This window comes from Dasypus novemcinctus, chromosome 13, assembly GCF_030445035.2.
Source record: "Dasypus novemcinctus isolate mDasNov1 chromosome 13, mDasNov1.1.hap2, whole genome shotgun sequence".
Lineage (NCBI taxonomy): Eukaryota > Metazoa > Chordata > Mammalia > Cingulata > Dasypodidae > Dasypus > Dasypus novemcinctus.
In genome coordinates this window covers 12,661,777-12,683,357 of record NC_080685.1, presented here as the reverse complement: position 1 = coordinate 12,683,357, position 21,581 = coordinate 12,661,777, and the positions used below count along the sequence as shown (strand labels likewise).

Sequence of the window (21,581 nt, the reverse complement as noted above, 5' to 3'; positions counted from 1 at the left end):
ATTCCCTGTCATGCCTCTGCAATTTAATCAATGCCCTGCCCATTTGCTATCTCAGGTATACTTGTAAATCACATGTTCAGTTTACAAACACCAAGTGTCTTTTGTATTCATTTTCATAATAATTGCATAATTCAGCCCCTAATTTCATGAAACTTGGACATAGTCATAGGAATGATATTAAATTACTGGTTTTGGCTCAGAAAGACAAAACTTTATTCTTGTGTTGCAGATAAAAGTTTGATATTGATTTGTGTTTCTAAAATTACTATCTGCTCATCTCGGTAGCACCTTCAGAGTGTTAGACAAGGCTCATCTTTTTAAAACCTAGTTTTTTGTTTGCTTTCTCTGCTGGAAGAATCTCAGTATTCTGCACACTTCCCTATATTTTGCATTCTGCCTGAATCCAGTTTGGATTTATGATAGTAGTAGTATAAGACGAGGAATGATAAAACCATTACATATATTTCTTACAATGTCAAGATTTGGGTTAGTAAGACTCCCAAGTAAGTACAAGTACCTTTTTTCATTTTTTGCCTTAGATTTTATATTTATACTTTCTTTCGAGATATCTATATGTCAGTTAAGTATTCTCTAAATATTTTGTAAGAATTAACAAAGGATTAATTATTTGTTGCTTGGAGAAAACATTTTTCTTAAAGACCAATTTTCTGTGTGCTTAATTAATTTCATGTTGTTAATCTTAAAATGTTGTCATGTCACTTCACAGAACTTGTAGCTTTATAAATGCAAATTTTTTTTAACTTTGGGGGTATTTGCAGACCTTGGGTTTGTAGTTATCTTGATGCCATTGACCTTTCTTTTTACATTAATTCCTTTGGTCTAGGCTTCACCAGTCAGTCAGAAAATAAAGAATATATATTTTGTTACTTAGGGAAATAAACTCTTTTCACAAAATTCTTAATGATATAATTCATATAAATCATTTCTGACTGATACAAGAAAACATACATGATTTAGATAATTGTAAGAAACATAAGGAATTATAATTATTTGTAGCTATTTAAATTTTTAGGCCTTTGATAATTTTTTCTTCTGATTTTAGAAAGTTTGGTAAAAACAGAAAAATGTATATAAGTAAGAAATTTCCTATAATTGTGTAATTGATGAATTTCCTTCTGAATCTATTATTTTTCTTACTTTGAAAATATCTATACATTTATAAAATGAGGATGTAGTTTTAGTCCGTTCTATCTCCCTTTGACAGTATATAATGGACATATTTCAGAATTCTTCTTGTATGCATATAGCGTTTCATCCAGCAATTACATATTTTGGGCAGTGGGGTCAGGGTGTCCTACAGAAATAAAATAATGCTAACAGGTAATGATATTTCTGAGTTAATTTCAACATTGTTTGTTATGGCAAAAACCTTAACAAGACTCAGTAAAGTACTGAATACTTTCATATTCAGTAAAGTATGGATCTGTCCATAATATTGAATGGTATTAGCTATCAGAATGTACTGATCTGGAAAAATAACCATGATGTTGTTTTTGAGTGAATGCAAGCCAGTCATAAGATACTAGGTCTTGCAAATCTAATTTGTTTACCTATAAAAAATCCATGTGTGTTTGTATAATCATATATTCATATATGATAAATGTGGAAGGACACACACTAATCTTTAACCTGAAATACTTTCAGGAGATCAAAATGGAAGGTGTGTGAGAATGTAAAGAATGTAAGGGGACTTTTTCTTGTTCTTAAGAAATCCTGGATATTTCGTTTGTTAAGAAAGATATATTGGGAAGTAGATGTGGCTCAAACGATTGAGCTCCTGCCTACCACATGGGAGTTCCCTGGTTCGGTTCCTGGTGCTTCCTAAAGAAGACAGAGAGCTAGCATAACAAGCTGACAAAACAAGAGACACAAGAAGAAAAACATAATGTGAGACACAGCAAAGCAGGGAGTGGAGGTTCCCGATGCCTCCTAAAGAAGATGAGCTAGACAGCTAACATGATGGGCAGGTGCAACAAATTGATGTAACAAGAGACATAAGAAGAAAAACATAATGAGAGACACAGCAAAGCAGGGAACAGAGGTGGCTCAAGCCAATTAGGCACCTCCCTTACCACATCAGAGGTCCTGGGTTCAGTTCCTGGTGCCTCCTAAAGAAACAAGGAAGACAGACACAGCAATAAAGGGGTGGAGAGAAATAAAATAATGTGAAAAGAAAAAGAAATATTTAATGTTATCACCACGGTGACGTAAAACATCCTCCAGAAGTGTTTCTTCTCAGAATCCACTAATGAAAGACAGAGCCCACTTGCTTGGATCTTTGGAGTATGATCGACTGGAGAAGCACTCCACAAATGCTGAATCAGGAAAAAACCACCACCACAATCAGGCTGGCGATTTGCATGCTGGGTCTGCTGGTCCATGTCCCTCCTCTGGCTTGGTCCAGCACAGGGGCAGCCCCCAGGTGCCTCCTGCTGTGGGTGCACTCCATAGAGGCGCCCAGCCGTGCGCTACAGCCTGACGCACAGCCCGGCCAGGGAACCAGGTCTGCTGAGACTCAGGGCGGAGCTCGAGCAGCTGGGAGCACCCTTGCCAAAGTGCCCCTGGGGAAAAGGAGACCAGGCGGTACTGCAGGGGAGAGGCGCCTGCGCAACCCTGCTCTGCTGGGCCGCATAGACGCAGAATGATGCTGCCTGGCTGCCGGGGGCAGGTTTCCCAACAGGGAAGAAACTGGGGGCAGAAAAGCCTCATGGAGAAAATAAGACAAGAGGAATCCCAGAAATGAGGAGTAGTGGAAAGGGGGACAGAGTGAAGGAAAGAATTTAAACAAATCATAGGTGTTGGGGAGAAAATTGTGCACACAAAGGAACAGATAATAGTGCCTAATTCCTTGGTAATATTTTACCTAATTTTGATTGGTAGAAAATATTTATAGAAATAGAAGATGTTTTATGACACTAGAGAAGACGCTAACATCCAACTACAGGGTCCTTGGCAAAAGTGCTCTAATTAACACACCATGATTTGATAGCTAAGTTTTATTTAAAATCATTTTCAAAATACAAACTGGCATCCTAGGAAAAATAAATGGCACAGGAATAAACAAAAATGCACTCAAATATACAGATATATTGTGAACAATTAAAGAGTAATTGATAGTCATGATTATAATGTTTAAAATATAATCTCATTTTAATTGGAAGAAAGGGAGTCTGATGAAATTAAAATCCATTCATGCTGAATAGTGTTTTCTGCAATTACAAATCAAAGAAGCATTGAATTTAGAGCTAAGTGAAATAGAATAAAAGTAGATGCCCGGGTTGAAGATGAAATTATGTATCTTTTAAAATGAAACATTGTTTTTACATTGTCAACATTTTAGAGAAAAATGGTGGAGTTAAACAGTTTCACTGGTCCCTTTGTTAATTATCATATTGGGTCATGGCCCCTGGTCTTTGAAACCTGTCCTGGGTTCACTTAAATGTATAATTGATGTTTTGTTTTGTTTTCCTCAGTCCCACTGATAGGTAGAAAATACTTGCCATATCTTTATGTATATATGTGTGTGTATTTTATTATCCATTTCCATTGTAAATGAGTACTTAAGTTTCTGGAAGACAAAGACTTTTTAATGTACCCTATTTTTTAGGGATACTTTGAGTATACAAGTAGTCTTGAAGTATGCTTTGATAATGCATTTAATAAATGCCTAACAGTTAACATGATTATTGTGTTACAAATCAGGTTTTCATTGTTGCTAATGAGTTATGCTTTTCTAGGCCAGTTGAAAACAGTAACTTCAATCTTGCATTGAGGGTAGGGTTTTGGAAAGCCCACAGCCAAGGTCCTCACTCATGAACTCTTACATTTACATTAGCCTCCCCCTACCTAAAACTGTGTGAGACTTTTTTGAGAGTATAAGTAACCCCTTAATAATTTTCATGTTGTTAAGATGATTCTTACTTAAAATTATAAGCGAGAAAGTTTTAAAAATCTTATGCTGCTAATTGATATAAGGAGCATATCATTTGTCATTTTGCTGACTTTCACGCCAACTGAACATTCATTAGTCTCAGACTTAGATTTAATGGAAGAATGTGTAACTGCTGACAACCATATATGCAGAATAAACTGACTAAAGTAGATAGTTTGTTTCTCTCTTAATGAAAACATTTTATATAATAAAGAATGTAGTTTTCTTATACATATTCTTCACTTTCTCCTCTAGAACTTTTAACTATGGCTTTCAAGTATGTCGAAATGTTGTTTATAATCATATGGTAGGCCTTGCCAATACTCACTCCCAGAAAGTAGTTGTTAAATTTAAAATATATTAACACATTCCTCTGTAGGTAACTTCTTCCAACTATCCCACCCCATTCATCAAAAATAGAAATATTTTGCAACTGAAATGGAATACCAACCTCAATTACGATTGCTAATGGTATTACAAGGATCCTGAAGCAAAGGATAAACATAGAAAGAACAAGACATTTTAGGATATAATTTTAAATATTTTGTTAAATATTGTTTGTATTTGGAGTTTTTCTTTGTTTAGAAAATATTTTGAAGATTTTGAAGTATTCTCACAAAATGAAAATAATTTATTGTTTGCCAAAAAATGGGCTAAGTACCTTACATGTATTATCTCATTTAATCCTGCTACAGCTGCATGAAGGTTAGATACTATTTTTAATCTTCATTATGGCTATGCAGATGAGGAAACTGGGACTCTGATAAATTATGTGGCAGATCAAGACGTTGAACCTAAATGATTAAACTAAAACACTTTAGTAAGAAAATTAAAGATTTAATAATAAAAATAAAATAAGGTTGTATGCTTTATTAATATGTATCAATAAAACGGATTGTTTTAAAAATATTTAATAATAATCCTGGTAATATTAAGAATAACAAAGAAGCTGTGTTACTCACCTGTGATCATCAGATTATTATAGTTGGCCAATATTTAAATTCTTAAGATCTTAAAAGCAAAATGGACTTGTAGTCTTCTTTTTAAACTTACCTAAATAGTCGTACAAATTAGTTGATGGAGATATTAGTTTTATTTAATCAGGATTAAACGCAAGTAGAAATTTTCTTCAGTAACCTTTTCATAAGAGGTTGTTGATAATAAGAAATAATGTCAATTATGATTTTACCACAGACACAGAAGTTCAACTATAGTTGTTATATTGACCCTTTTTAATAGCAGCAGGCCTAAGCGTGACTTTCCTGAAGCCTTTTGTGGTTAAGACACCGGGTATCGGGATTCAGCCAGAGAAACAGCATTACTAAGAGAGATAATACAAATAAATTCGGGGATTTATTACAAAGATTTGCCTTGTGCAGTTGTCAGGACTGGCTAAGTCAGAAGTCCAAAAGGGATCATGAGAAGGCTGGAACCGTCAAACATAGGCTCAACCTTTTGTCCGCAGGCTGTCAAAAGTTAGATTGAAGCTGACGGGCACTGAGCTCAGGGAAGGCCTAGGCCTGCTTTAGCAGGCGATCTGATGAAGTCAGGCCCACCCAGGATAATTTCTCATTTGATTGGCTCAAAGTCAACTGATTAGGGCCCTAAAGTAACCTAATCACAGGAGTGCAATCCCACCATATTCACTGGTCTTGCCCACACTCAAGAGAAGCGGATTTTACACAGTATTAGAGGACTTCTCCTAAAGCTCTGTGACCTTGTTTCACTGCTGCTATGGCAGCCTCAAAACACAGCACATGAAGGCAGGGAGAGGGAAAATTAGAGGTGTAATATAGGGGCATTTGGAATTGTCCTGAATGACATTGCAATGACAGATACGGGCCATTATGTATTCCTGCCGTAATCTACAGAATGGGAGAGATTGTAAACTACAATATAAATTATAATCCATGCTTAGTGGCAGTGCTCCAAGTGTGTTCATCAGTTGCAATCAGTGTACCACACTAATGAAAAGTTGTTAATGTGGGGAAGGGTGGCAGGTATGGGGAGTGGGGCAGATGGGGATCTCTTATATTTTTGTGTGTAACATTTTGTGTAATCTAAGTATTTTTAAAAGATATATATAGATATTAAAAAACAAAACAAAACACAGCACAAGAAATTTTCACAATTCCTCTTCTCCATAACCCAAACACCAGGGTGAATCCTTATGAAATTCCTGAACAGGAGGGATAAAGAGAACTATTTTATGCGTCTCTGACCTGGGTGAGCTTAGCCTGGCTGGACCTGCCATGCCCAATCATTTCTCTGACTTGCATTTTCTGACTTATCTCTCACAGAACTCTATTAGTCAGCCGAAGGGGTGCTGATGCAAGATACCAGAAATTGGTTGGTTTTTATAAAGGGTATTCATTTGGGGTAGGAGCTTACAGATACCAGGCCATAAAGCATAAGTTACTTCCCTTACCAATGTCTGTTGACACGTGTTGGAGCAAGATGGCTGCCAACGTCTGCAAGGGTTCGGGCTTCTTGGGTTCCTCTCTTCCTGACCTTCTCTCTTTCCAGGCTCAGCTGCTCTAGTATCTCCACAAGGCCAGCTGTAGACTATTAGGCGAATGGCTTGTCTCTCTTCCTGGGGCCTTCTCTTTCCTCATGACCAAACTGCTCTCTGTTTACTTCCCGGGGTTCCAGCTCAAGACTCCAGCATCAAAACTCCAATGACAAAAGTCTAACTCTGTCCTTTGCCATGCCTTTTATCTGTGAGTCCCCACCCACCAAGGGGTGGGAACTCAACACCCTACCGATATGGCCCAATCAAAGCCCTAATCATAATTTAATCACCCCCAGGCACAGACCAGTTTACAAATATAATCCCATATTTCTTTTTGGAATTCATCAATAATATCAAACTGCTACAGTGACCAACTATTCTGTGCTACAATGTGGTACCATAGAGAAGCAAATTGAAAGAATCAAGAGATTTTTTAAACTTTTAAACTTTCCTGTCTTATTTTATCCATTATTTGTCATAAGGAGCTCTAGCTATTAAAAAACAGAAAAACAAAAAAACAAAAAACCCTCCCTCTTCAAGGGGTATGGACTTTCTTTTTCCTGTCAGCCACTTGACAGAATAATTTGTGTAGATTTAAGATTGATTTCAATTAATACTACAGGATGTCTTTCTGAACCACCTGGTCCTTACAGTAATCCTACAGTACTAGTTTTGGTTTTCCTGTGGTGTTTATTTGGTATACCCAATGCTTACGTGTCACTTAATAAGGCCACAATTGTCAGAAATAGTTTTGGCTTCACAATGAGTCAGTTTGGTATAGCCAATGCCAAAATGTCACTGAATGAGTTTCAGCCCCGTCTTTTTAATTTGTGGAACCATTTTGATATTCATTTGCAAATTAGATTTTCCAAGGATGCATTAAAAATGGAATTATTTGAATGCTAGGATTGGAAGTAGTTTGTCAGCACATTTTATATGGGAAATTCGAAGGAGAGCCTTCTTTATATGATTTCTCTCTACAAATTCATTTATCCATTCATTCATTCACTCAAGAAATCTTTATTGACCACCTACCATTTGTACTGTTCTTGGTCCTGGGAATGTAAGGGATGAGAGTGGTAGAACCATACATATGATTCTTGCCCTTGAGATGCTGGTTGATAGTCAAGTGGGAGAGATGACAGTTGAGAAGTTCCATAAAGTGTGAGCCTTGCTCTGATCATGGAAATACTGAATGCTGTGAATGTACACAAATAAAAAAAAAACAACGACCCTAAATCATCACATTGAGAACTGTGTTGAAAGCTGATGTTTCATCTTTAAGCGTTTTTCTGGTTCTCAAGATTGACAGGGAACTCATTAGACTACTAAATTAAAAAAAAAATAGGTGTTAAGGAATACTAGGACAGTAGAGTAAATCTCAACATTTTCTTGATTAATGCAGAAAGTATGGAAATTAGATTTTTTTTTTTTAAGATTTTTTATTTATTTCTCTCCCCTCTCCCCCCAGTTGTCTGCTTTCTGTGTCCATTCGCTGTGTTGTTCTGTGACCACTTCTATCCTTATTAGCGGCACTGGGAATCTGTGTTTCTTTTTTTTCTGTTGCGTCATCTTGTTGTGTCAGCTCTCCCTGTGTGTGGCGCCATTCTTGGGCAGGCTGCACTTTCTTTCGCGCTGGGCAACTCTCCTTAGGGGGGACCCTCCTTGCGTGTGGGGCTCCCCTACGCAGGGGACACCCCTGCGTGGCACGGCACTCACTTCTTGTGTGCATCAGCACTGCGCATGGGCCACCTCTACATGGGTCAAGGAGGCCCAGGATTTGAACCGCGGACCTCCCATGTGGTAGGCAGACGCCCTATCCATTGGGCCAAGTTCGCTTCCCAGAAATTAGTTAATTATACATTGTTAGGTAATAGACTCTGTCTTTGCCCCTTTTTCAGAGGAATAGGGGAATACTATCTCTTAGTTTGACTAAAAGAAAAATAGATCTCTAGGAAACCTGTAAAGAGAAACCATAAATGAGTTAGTGGAGGATCCTTTAGATCTTTTTAGTAAATAATTCAGCAACCCAATTAAAGTCTATATTTTATCAGTTCTGATGGAACCTTTTGAGGTAGTCTCTCAGGCTAAGAACATACATAGCTCATGATATGCTGCTGGTCACAACCAAAATACAGAGAAGAATTTTTACTATTCATGAACGATGGCCCAAGTGATTTCTCTCACCTGTAGGTCCTACAGTGGACCCATGATACAGAGTTGTCATGGACTTTTCTCCTCAGGAATTCAGTAACTTGGGCCACTTTAAAATGTCTGCTTCAGAAGACAAATCACTGGGTGGCAGAAGGCTAGGGAGAACGTTAGCTGTAAAGGCATATGAGGGAACTTTGTAGAGGGTTGGGAATGTTCTATATCTTTATATTGATTGTGGTGGTAGGAATCATATGCTTGGCAAAACTCATCTAACATTCATTTAAATGCATGTAAATATACCTCAATAAACATAGCTAAAGGAAAAGTTTTTAAAAATGTATTTATATCAAGCAATAATTTTTCTCTTTTCTGGCAAAAGAATCTTTCTTAAATAACCTTGGGAGAAATACCAAAACTGGAGCTTATTTTTATGCCACTTAAAACATTAACATAAAAAGCTTGTCTATATTTTCTTCATGAACTTTAGGACGTTCTAGTACTTTTGAAGATTAAATAGTGTTGGTTTTAACAAAAATAATGTCGGCATCCTACTTAAAATTGAGAGAACCCCAGCATTATCTAGAAACAGGCATGAGACATGGTCCTCAGTCCTGTCAAATTATTTTTCCAATTGTTGATTGAACATTGAAGGACCTTGGAAGGATAGTCCTTTTAAATCGAGGTGGGGTGTCAGGGAGAGATTGGGAAAAAACTCTGTTATTGCCTAGTTAAATTCAAACAACATATGATAAACTACCAAAATGATGGAAATGTTAAACTACATATACATAATAGTCAGCTAGTAAAAAAGTAAAGGTCAGTGTTAGGAAAAGAAGAGACTCTTATAGGTACAGTTATCATCTTTAGAGTGACATTCGTTTTTGCCTTTATTTTAAATTTGTAAATAACTTGTTATAGCTTGCGAGTGCATTGGTTGAAACTCATCCTCTCAGTGAGAATGATAATAAAACTGTTGGTAGACCTCTGTTGAGCATGTCTGTATGCTAGCTCTGTGCTGGGTACTCTGCAGCCAGCATTTTATTTCATTTTAACCATGGCAAAATGAGTTATGTATATATAGTTTTTAATCTCTGTTTCTCAGAAGAGCAAACAGGCTCATCCAGGCTGTCGTTAAACTGAGATGATGTCACTAGTGAGTGGCAAAAACCCAGTGTCATCCTTCTCTGGCTTGAAAGCCAGAGCTCCTATGCAAGACTTAACTTACTAAAGACACCAAAATCACATGATCCTTTAAAGATCTTTTAAAAGGCTGAGTACTTACCTGCTGTGTAAATTACCCATTATCCTTCTATTTCATGAATCCCGAAGATAAAATCTTACTTGAACTTCATTTTAGGAAAACAATTCATACTTCAAAGATAATTACTGCTTTTATTTATTAAAGGGTCAACTTCTACTCCGAAAATTAGGGTTGTTTCTCCCTCCCCTTATCTGATTTAGTGTCAAAATAATAATTATCTCATTTCAAATGCCTTGGGGTATATCTCTCTTTACTATAAATGACCTCTTGTTATTAAACTCTTTTTTATGCTAGTTTTACTTGTATAAGGTGAACTGAAAGCTATTCAAGACTGTAGTTATAAGATCGAAAGAAGAAATAACACACAATTGATAATTTCCCAATACCTCAGTAAAAGGGATGTAGTAATATTGAATATTAGAGTATCTCAAGCAGTCCAGTTTTCTGTGCTGTGCAGAAATTCTTCTGGCACATTCCTGAATCTTAAGGTTTGTTCAAACACTGATTTTAAACTTAATCATATTAATATTTTCCAAAAATCCACCACTTTAATCATTTTGCTGAATAGTGTGTGGTTGATCAATGCTCCTGTTAATTTCTGATTAAAAAAAAAAGATAATTAGAAAAGTCGTATAGGGTAAAAGTAAATTGTCACTGAAGGATAGTTTCTTTTTTGAAAAACATTCATTTTGTATATTACAAGTTTTTATAGTGACAATTATTTAGTAGAAATAAAGTTATTTTACTTTTAATTATGGAAAGTTTGAAATATAAAGTACACTGAGATAATAATCCCTGTAAATCTATCATTTAGATGTTCAAAAATTTTCAACATTCTCCCATTCTTGTTTAATCCATATCTCTACCATCTTTCCACTAGATTGTTGCTGTTATTTGTGCCAGTTTTTGCGACAAAAAATGTATATGTAAATGGAAATTAAAAACTTAAAAAAACTTAGCTGCACAGTTTTGACAAATGAATACTCACATGGTCCATATACTTATCACAATTTGGAACATTTCCGTTTCTCCAGAAATTTGCCCAATATTCCTTCCCAGGTTATTTCCACCCCTTCCCCCTGAGAGGTAACACAGATTTTTTTTTTTTTAAACCTGGTCTATAAATGGAAACATACAGTATGTGCTCTTTTGTGTCAGGCTTTCTTTCACTGCCATCTATCCATGCTGCTATGTGTATCTATTAATTTCTTTTTATTATTTAGTAGTGTTCATCATTGTTTTTTTAATGTCCACAATTTGATGTTCTCTTGTTGATTGGTGCATGAGTTATTTTCAACTTTTGGCTATTATAAATAAAGGTGCTATGTATACATTCTTATACAAGTCTTTTTATGGGCATGTGTTTTCATTTCTCTTGGGTATATACCAAGGTGTGGAATTGCTGGGTGAAAGGGTAGGTATTTGCTTAACTTTATAAGAAACTGCCAAACATTTTCCAGAATAATTTTAGCATTTTATATTCCTACAAGAAATGTATGTGACTTAAAATTGTTCCAAGTGCTTGGCAACAATTGATGTTGTCAGTCTTTTACATTTTAGACATTCTAGTGAGTGTGTAGTTTGCTTTTTCCTTCTTGAGTGTGTTTTATTGTGATTTTAATTAGCTTTTCTTTGATGACTAATCATATAGAGCCCTATTTAGTGTGTTTATTGGCTGTTTATAAACTTCCTTTAAAAGTGTTAAAGTATTTTGTCCATTTATTAAAAATTGTTTTGACTTATTTAGGTGTAAAAGTTCTTTATATATACCAGGTACATGTTAGGTTATATTTTGTCATTTTCTCCTAGTACATGACTTGATTATTTTCTTAATGATATCATTTGATGAAAAGAAGTTTTGAATTTTGATAAAGTCTTATCAATTATTTTCTTTTTTGGTTTGTGCTTTTTAGCATACAACGGGTTTTGATTATAGTTTCCCATATTTTCTTATAAAACCTTTGTTATTTCAGCTGTTATAGTGACATCTATGATCCATCTCCAGTTCACTTTTGTTGTTTTGTAAGTTATGGGTCAACATTTCTTATTTCCATATGGATATACAGTTGCTCCAACAACATTAATTGGAAAGATTTTTCTTTCCAGATTAAGTTGCTTTGACACCTTTGACAGAAATCAGCTTATTTTTATTTTTTATTTTACCTCATTTCATTTATTTAATCACAACAAGCAACCAATTGCTAAGAGATCCCTGCACATGGGTATCTAAAATAGAAGTTCCTCAAGAGTGCTTCCTCTTCCTGTTCTCAATCACTTGCAATACAGCTGCTGGTATGATGTGGTGAACCTCATTTAGACTCAGCTGATTTTTAAATGTGGATCCGTGTATTAATCCTCTCTTCTCTACCTCATTCTACTTGTCTGTTTTTAGGCCAGTACCTCACTGTCTTGAACAGCAACTTTATAGTTCATCTTGCAGTTTGGTACTGTAAGTCCCCCAGCTTTGTTCTTCACCCCCTTCAAGAATCTTTTGGTTATTCTAGTCCTTTGCCTTACCACACAAATTTTATAATCATCTTGTCAATGTCTAGTAAAAGTGATTCTGTTGGAAATATGATTGATTTTGTATTGAATTAATTATAGGAGAATTGACATCCTAACAACCAATCTACCAATTAAGTCATTAATGTATTTGGAACAGTCTCTTCATTAATTTGGCCTAAATTTCTTCTTAGTTTTGTAGGTTTTAGTATAGAGGTGTTGCATGTTCTTAAACATTTTATGCTTTTTGAAACTGCTGTAAATGAAAATTTTAAACTATTATGTTGTAATAATTTGTGGTAATGTTAAATTTTTGCTTGTTGATCTTATGTCTGAGATTGTGTAGATTTATCATATTAGTTTTAGTTGTTTTGCTATTATAGTCATTGTTGTTTTACTTCTTCCTTTTCCATCTGTATGTCTTCCTGTTTGTTTGTTTTTACCCCTTGCTTTATATCTTTGGCTAGGACCTCAAGTACGATGTTGACTAGCAAAGGTAAGAGCAGATATATTGTTTCTTAGGGGAAGTTTTCCAAGGTTTTACTATTAGGTATGTTGTGAGCCATAGAGTTTTCATAAATATCCTTTATCAGTTTGAAGTTTTCTTCTATTCCTATATTGCTGAGTATTTTTTTAATCAAGAATGGTGTTAAGTTTTGTCAATTACATTTTCTTTCTTTACTGAGATGGTCATATGTTATTGATCCTTTATTCTGTTAATGTAGTCAATTACATATATTTGATTTTCAGATATTTATGAAACTTTGCTTTACCAGCATAAATTCTGCTTCGTCATGATATATTCATCTTATTTTATATTGCTGGATATATTTGCTAACATTTTGCTAACGTTTTGTTTAGGATATTTGTGTCTATGCTCATGAGGGGGATATTGGAATTCACATTTCTTTTTTTTTTTCTGGTGATATTATCTTTGGTTTTGGTATCAGGGTAATGCTGATATCATAAAATAAGTTTAGTGGTATTTATCTGGGACAGAAGTTTACAGATACCAGGCCATAAAGCATAAGTTACTTACCTCACCAAAATCTTTTCCCATGTGTTAGAGCAAGATGGCTGCCAGCGTCTGCCAGGGTTCAGCTCCTGGGTTCCTCTCTTCTAGGGTCTTCTCTCTGGGTTCAGGGTTCCTCTCTTCCCAGGGCTTGCTTCCTCCTGGGCTCAGCGTTCCTCTCTTCCAGGGGTTGGCTTCTCTTTCCTCTCTGAGCTTACTTCCCGGGGCTCCAGCTTAAGGCTTTAGCATCAAACTCCGACATCAAAACTCCTAATGACGTGGCCCAATAAAAGCCCTAGTCATAACTTAATCATGCCCAGGTACAGACCAGTTTACAAATATAATCCAATATCTATTTTTGGAATTCACGAACCATATCAAACTGCTACACCTACCAATGACATTATCCACCAAAGATAATAAATTTTTTCCTAAAACTTTTCCAGAGAGAGAACTAAAGGTCAAATTTATTAATAAAAATAAAAAACCTTTATTTTGACTTAATTTTTGAAGGATGTTTTTGCTGGATTATGAGTTGATAGGTTTTTCTTTAAATATTTTTAAGGCCATCATTTGTATTAGTTATCTTTCATTTCATTCACATTTACCTCAAATCTAAATGACTTAAACAATAAGCGTTTAAAGTCTCCCATTTTTTCTGAGTTAGAAATGCTGAAGTGGTTGAGCTGGATGCTCTGACCTGGAGTCTTTTAAGAGACTGTAGTCACAATATTGTTCAGGCTGCAGTTATCTGATGACTTAACTAGGATTAGAGCAGGGGTTATCAAACTTTTTCTTTAAAGGGCCAAATAGTAAACAGGTTTTGGACGGTGCAGTCTCTACTGTAATTACTCATCTCTACCATCGTATTGTGAAATCAGTCATAAACAATACATAAATAACTGATCATAGCTCTGTTCTAATAAGCATTATTTATGGACTTTCATACATTTTTAATATGTCGCAAAATATTTTTCTTTTGAATTTTGTACAACCATTTAAAATGTAAAAATCACTAATTAGCTCATGGGACAGTAAAAATCAGGTCAGGACAGGTTTGGCCAGAGGGCTGTAGTTTCCTGACCCCTGGACTAGAGGATCCATTTATAGGATTGCTCACTCATATGGCTAGGAAGTCTGTGCACTGTTTGCAGAAAACTTTGTTCCTTGCCACAGGTCTGCTTGGGCATCTGCTGGACATGGTGGCTTGCTTCTTTCAGAGGAGGGTGATCCAACAGCGAGAAATCAAGAAAGAAGAGTATCTTTTATGGGTTCGTCTCAGGTGTCACTCATTGTCATTTCCACCACATGCTGTTCTTTATAAGCTCGTCACTAAATCTGACCCTTACATAAGGTGAAGAAAATTAGATTCCCACTTTTGAAGAGAGTACTGTCAAAGAATTTATGAACATGTTTTGAAATTACTGCATCATTTCATTTTCTTCAGATGGCCATTGTTTTTTTTATGGGAAATTTGTCGTCATTTGTGTTATTTTTTTCTTGTAGGTATTGTGTCTTTTTTCTGACTGCTTTGAAGTTGGCTTAAGAAATGCCTAGGTTTCATTTTATTTTTATTCATCCTGCTTGGGATTTTTTGAGATTCTTTTAAGTTAAAATATCTTTATCAAAGTTAAAAAGTTTGGGACCATTATTTTTGCAGATATTTTTCTCTGCCTTGTATTCTCTTTCCCACCTTCTCTTTCTACAACACCAGTTACACTTAACATTAGAGTGCTCAATATTATACCACAGGTCTCTGAGGCTCTATTTATTTTTCTTATTTCTGATTTTTAAAAAATCTCTGATCTTCAGATTGAAAAATTTCTACTACCTACTTTTAACTACACTGACTCTTTGTTCTACAATTTCAATCTGTTAAATCCATCTAGTGAAGTTTGTTTTTCAATTGTTATTTTCATTTTATCACTTTTTAAATTTCATGGTTGCAATTCCTCATCCCTTTCTTCATTATGCATGTATTTTTCTTTATGCCCTTGAACGTATTTCATTTTTATAGTTCTAAGACCTTGTCTGTTAATGCTAACATCTTGGCCATTTTGTGGTCATTTTCTATTTCCTGCTTAGTTGTTTCTTTAGTTTCAGTCATATCTTCTTGTTCTGTCATATCTACTTATTTTTGACTGTATACTAGATATTAGAAATATGCTGTAGAGACTGAATTTTGCTAAGTTTTCCTAAAGAGTGATTTTGGTTTTGTCAGGCAGTTAACTTTGCTGGAGTGAAACTACAGTTTTCTTCTCTTCTGCAGTGGGCAGTTGATTATATTTCTGCTTCCATCTGCTGCCTTCCCTGAATATGCTTGGTTAAGTGACCAGCAAGAATTTGGTTGAATTTTGTATTGTTAAAACTACCTCTGTAGTTCAGGATTTTGCCAATCTAACCTTTTGGCAGCTTGTGAGGCCTCAGCTCTATCCTCTTGATACTTCACGAGCTCAAGGCTACAACTTTCCTCTGCCCGAGCTGTGGGCAGTTTGGGCAGGACATGCCCTAGGGTACAAGGCCACAACTTTCAGAGCTCACCATTTATCTTTCAGGAGATGTCATCCTCCAGTGTTTTCCTGCTTTTGGTGACTCTCACTAGCCTTAAGCAGATGCTCAAAAATATTTTGTCCAGATTTTGTTATCGTTACCTATGGGAGGCTTAATCCAACTAAACTACTCCATCATTCCTCAATGCTTGAAAGACCTCCAACAAAGAAACAAATTGAAGATTATGCCAAAATTAAAGCCCATTAATTTAGATGTAATTCAACTAATACAGAGATTTAGTAAGATTATTACTGTCTGATCAGGAATCTTTAATTCTAGTAATACAGGATAATTTTCTGTTGGATGCTTTTGGCAGCTCTCACATTCTTGGCTTGTCATGTTTACGATCAGTCTAAAGCATCTAGATTGTTTTCACTTGAATTTCTCTGAACCACAGAAAATGGCAGGAAATTAAAGGAAAGAATATGATTGGCATTCAGTCTTTCATACAGCAAATGATCACACTTCTTTTTTATGATGTTACTGTAGCAGTTCTTACCTGAGGTGAGGATCAGAGTAATCACCAATGCAGTCATTGTGAAATTTCTCAGTTAAAACTTCTAGTCGAGAGAGTGATATGAACCACTTCAATAAAGAAGCAAAACAAAGCATAACGTTACAGTTAATAATTGTGGCTTCTTAAAATGTAATCCAGAAGCCTATAAATAACAACAAACTAATTCTCTTGTATAAAGCAAAAGACAAAGTGAATATTAGAGGCTTATTGTTTTATTCTGAAGAAATAATTCCATTGTTTTGTTTTTTCCTTAGGATTTAATTTTCCTGTGAATTATGTTGGTACAAATAGATTAGTTGTTCATCTCATTTGATAGAATGAAATTGGAATGGCTTATTATCTGTTTTATTGCAGATTCTTGGAGTAGTATTTCAAATTATTTGCATAACATTTAAATTAACTTAATTTATCATTGCATTCACTTACTTGGATTACCTTGATTTATTTGTATTGAGAATTTCTCCCCATTTTAATGTTAATTTTCAATTGTTGATGGAGTGTTCATAATCATTTTCAGGTCATTAGTCATTAGTACAGCATACAGATGAAATGGACTGTCAGAATTTTGCTTTATTTGAATTGTTCCTTTTCATGTAATGGACAAATTTCATTCCAGCCTAATCTTCAAAAACATTTCTCTAATTGATTATTACTGATTTCAAAAACAGTCAAATAACCAAAGACACAGAGAACATTTAAAGTAAAATTTAACAAGAAAAGGTAGACCAGGGAGGAGAATAATAAGAAACCACAGAAAGAGGAACTGAAAGCTTTTTTTTTCATTGTTTCAAGGACTACACTGAACTTCTAGACATAATGAGTTCTTTAAGATGAAAAATAAGCATGGTAAGAAAAAATTGAAATGGCACATGTCAGAGGATGAAACATCAAAAATAAATAGATATTTGAATGAAACACCTAATTGGTGTCAGAGGATTGATTGATTGACAATAGCAGAGGGTATTCTGGCATGGTCACCCTTTAGAAGTAAATGCTTCTGTAGTCCAGGTTGGAAATTGTACAAGTGAACAGTGAATTATAGCTTTGATTAGTTGAAAAGAAATGATCATTATTATTAACATCCTCATCAACATCATCAACCCCCATCATCAGGTCAAAATTACTAAAATTTATTAGTGTTTATCAGGGAATTATGCTGAAAACTTTACATGTATTCTTCCTTTTCCTCTGTTGTTATGGAGGAGGTACTTTTATTACCTTATTTACAAATGAGAAAACAGGCTTAAAATAGGTTTAACCAACTGTCCCAAGGTCATGGAGGTAATAAATGACAAAGATTGGACTCATAACTGGATCTAAATCTTAATCTCTTCCAGTCAATGAAAAAAAAATTGGGAAAGTATTAAACTGTTATTTTGAGATCTCTTATTTAGAGCTTGTCTTTAAGCAGTATAAAATTGTTATCAACAAATGATTTTCTACTATTGTGAATAATTTAAGAAGTTATTTATTTTTATAGTTTTTTCTACATCAATTTTCAATAGCTATTGAGCTGCTAGAATAGACAATTCAACTATTATTATTTCATGGGGGTTCAGAGGGCTGATTTTTTTTCCTAAGTACATATTTATAACCAAGCAAGATTCTTTTGATATGTATAAATACTTTAAAAATGTTTGATTACTTCATTTTTTGCTCTCTCTCCTTAGGAAAAGTTGGATGTAGGGGTAAGAAAAGAAGTAGATGGCATGGGAACATCTGAAATAAAATATGGTGACTCGATATGCTATATACAGCATGTAGATACAGGCCTATGGCTTACTTACCAGTCTGTGGATGCAAAATCTGTGAGAATGGGATCTATACAACGGAAGGTAAGATTATATGACAACACAATTTATTGTACTCATTTTATATGAGTAAGAAGCAAAAACCCAAGATAAAAGAGACAGCTAACAATTTCAGCTGCCTGCTAAAGTTCTTTTTTTTCATGCTAGAGGTCAAATCCCACCATAATAGATGTTTTGATTTTTGTAACATGAACATTGCTGGAAGTACATCACTGATATATAGGATTTATGCATATAAGTGAAATATTATTAAGTGAAGAGAAATAGTTTTCTCTGGATTCTAGCTTAATCTCCAACCCTAATCCATTTGTCTTCCATGATGCTGCTAGGATTTTCGTTTGTAAAATGCAGATGTATTCATGTACTATATCAGCTGTAAGTTTGTCAGTGACATCTTGATGCTTACAAAGTAGAGGCTGATTATTTTGTTATTGCCATAGTACACATCCTGACCCTGGGCTCCTGCCTTGTCTGTGCCCAGTTCTTCTCCTCTTCACCACTCTGCAGCCATCAGCTTCAGTTTACCAAGATTGCCATTTATAGCATTCCTTCATTCCTCTTAAAAATGTGTTTTGTTCGTTTGTTTGTTATACATTTGACCCCTTAAGTATTCTGTTTCTTTTTCTTTTTTACATTAAATATTATTTTATTTTCTATTTTTTTAAAAAAGATATTTAGATTACATAAATGTTACATAAAAAATATAGGGGATTCCCATATGCCCCGCTCCCCACATCACCCACATTTGCTCACATTAACAACATCCTTCATTAGTGTGGTACATTCATTACAATTGATTAACACATTTTGGAGCATTGCCACTAAACATGAATTACAGTTTGCATTGTAGTTTACACTCTCTCCCACTCAATTCTGTAGGTTATGGCAAGACATATAATGGCCTGCATCTGTTGTTGCAGTGTCATTCAGGACAATTCCCAAGTCCTGAAAATGCCCCTGTATTACTTTGTTTAGAATACCCTTTAAAACTGTTCCTATCTATACAAATTTTATTCATCCTTCAAAGTTTGAAGATCATCCTAGAACTTCTTCCTATTTCAGCTTATCAGCTATACCCTCCTTTAAGTTCTCATGATAAGTTTATATAATTTATTAAGTTTTGCATATTCTCCCTGTACAATTTTATTTCCTCATCTACATGCCCCTCTCTCCTCATTTGAGGGCAGGACCTATATACATAGTGCTCATATTTTTACACCTAATGTACAGCTCAGTAAATGGCACCAAATAAAGGGACAAAAATTATTTCTGCCTGTGTGAGCTTAGGATGAAATGGGAGTATGGGAGTGGGACAAAAACTTTTACTTCCCATATAGTTATTAGTCACATATATATACACACACATTCCGTTGCACATTGTTCAACATTCTGGTCTTCTGTTTACAGTGATCGTTGCTGATTGGGGTGAAGTTGGAGACTGAGTCTGCATTAGTTGGGTTTACCTTAAATGCATCTCCACAAAGCTTTAATCAGAGTTTTCATTCATGGGGATCCTCATACAACTATCTTCCAGATAGCTACATTACACTGTCTTCAAGATCTGTGTAATCTTTATAATCAGGCAGGTCCCTATCTGCGAGGTCTGAGATCTGGATTCATGAAGGACATGTAATTATCAGTCTCTGCGAAGCATTCTTTATGTCCTGTAACTGAGCCTGGCTGTTTTTAAACTTGTTTATTGTAAAGAATTTAAATATAGGGAAGTGGACTTGGCCCAATAGATAGGGCATCTGCCTACCACATGGGAGGTCTGCTGTTCAAACCCCCAGCCTCCTTCACCCATGTGGAGCTGGCCCATGTGCAGTGCTGATGCAGCCTGCCCAAGAATGGTGCTGCACACAGAGAGCTGACACAACAAGATGATGCAACAAAAAGAAACACAGATTACTGGTGCCACTGATAAGGATAGAAGCGGTCACAGAAGAACACACAGCAAATGGACACAGAGAGCAGACAACTGGGGGGGGGTGGGGAAGGGGAGAGAAATAAATAAATAAATAAGAATTTAAATATAGACATAGGAAACAGAATAGTATACTGAACCCTTATGTGTCTATCACTAAGCTTTAACATTTTCAGTATTCTCCCGTTCTTGTTTCAAATGTCTCCACCTCTTGCTGTCTTTCACTAGATTATTTACATTACTTTATATTCAGTTTTTTCAAGGTAAAATTGATATACATACATTGAAATGCAAAAACTTCTCTATAGACTTTTGACATATGGATACACCCACATACTTATGATACAAAACATTTCCATTTCCCCAGAAAGTTCTTAAATGTTGCCTTCTAGGTTTTGTATAGTAGAAGTTGTGAACTTACAAAACAAACATGCTGGTGTTCCCATACATCACCCTACCACCAACACCTTGTAAAACATTTGTTACAAACTATGAAAGAGCATCAGCAATATTTTGCTGTTAATAATTCTACTAACTATAGCCCATATGTCCAATTAGGTGTATTCTCTACCCCCAGCCCATTATTCAAACCCATATTAGTACTATGTATTTGTTATAGTTGAAGAGAGAACGTTCTCATATATGTTCTGTTAACCACAGTCCCATCTTCCATCACTGGATTCCCTGTGTTTTACTGACCCATGCTTTGTACAATCTATTTAAAGTTGCACATATGTAGTTTTATGCAAACTTTATATCAGTCTCTTAAATATCCTCTGTGGAAACTAAATACTAAGACTTTTCACAATTTCCTTGATTCATTCTCCTAAATGCAATAAACCATGAAGACATGGCAATTTTATTTTCAAGATATCTCTTTTATCTGTCTCCCCTGTCCATCATTACGAATCTAGTTCAGCCTTTACCATCTCTTGTTTGGGTTATTTCCATGGCTCTGCCTCCAGTCTTACCTCTTTCCAGTCATTCTGGCTGTTTGTATGACTGCCATGCTTAAACCCCTGCCAGCCTCTTACCACAACATGTCAGACCACTTACCTTTTCACACCCCTACCCACCAAGTTCTCAGTGGTACTCCAGGAATGCCCGTGGTCTCTGTCATTATCCCTCTGACTTCACTTCTTAACCATGGATAAATCTAAACTCAAAATGGGACTCACATTCTCCATGTTAGACAAACATGGAGGTTGCTTTTCTAGAATAGTTATACTATAGTGGTTGAGACCTTTTGCTTAAATTTGTGAAGTGTGAAACAGTCTTTGTAGGCTATAGAAGAACAAATCTAATATTAATCTCTAGAATTATTACTACAGTGAGGCTGTGATATACTACACTTTCTCCAGTCTTGACCTCCTAATTGTTGTATAC

The 21,581-nt window shown here is 35.3% G+C and overlaps 1 protein-coding gene across 1 annotated transcript in view; it reads left to right on the top strand.

The window, feature by feature from the left end:
* RYR2 (ryanodine receptor 2) overlaps positions 1-21,581 on the top strand; it is a 735,760-nt gene that overhangs the window by 352,522 nt on the left and 361,657 nt on the right. Inside the window, exon 11 of the mRNA XM_071207362.1 lies at positions 18,131-18,295. Within this exon, the coding sequence (XP_071063463.1) occupies positions 18,131-18,295 (165 nt within the window). The remainder of the gene's footprint in view (positions 1-18,130; positions 18,296-21,581) is intronic.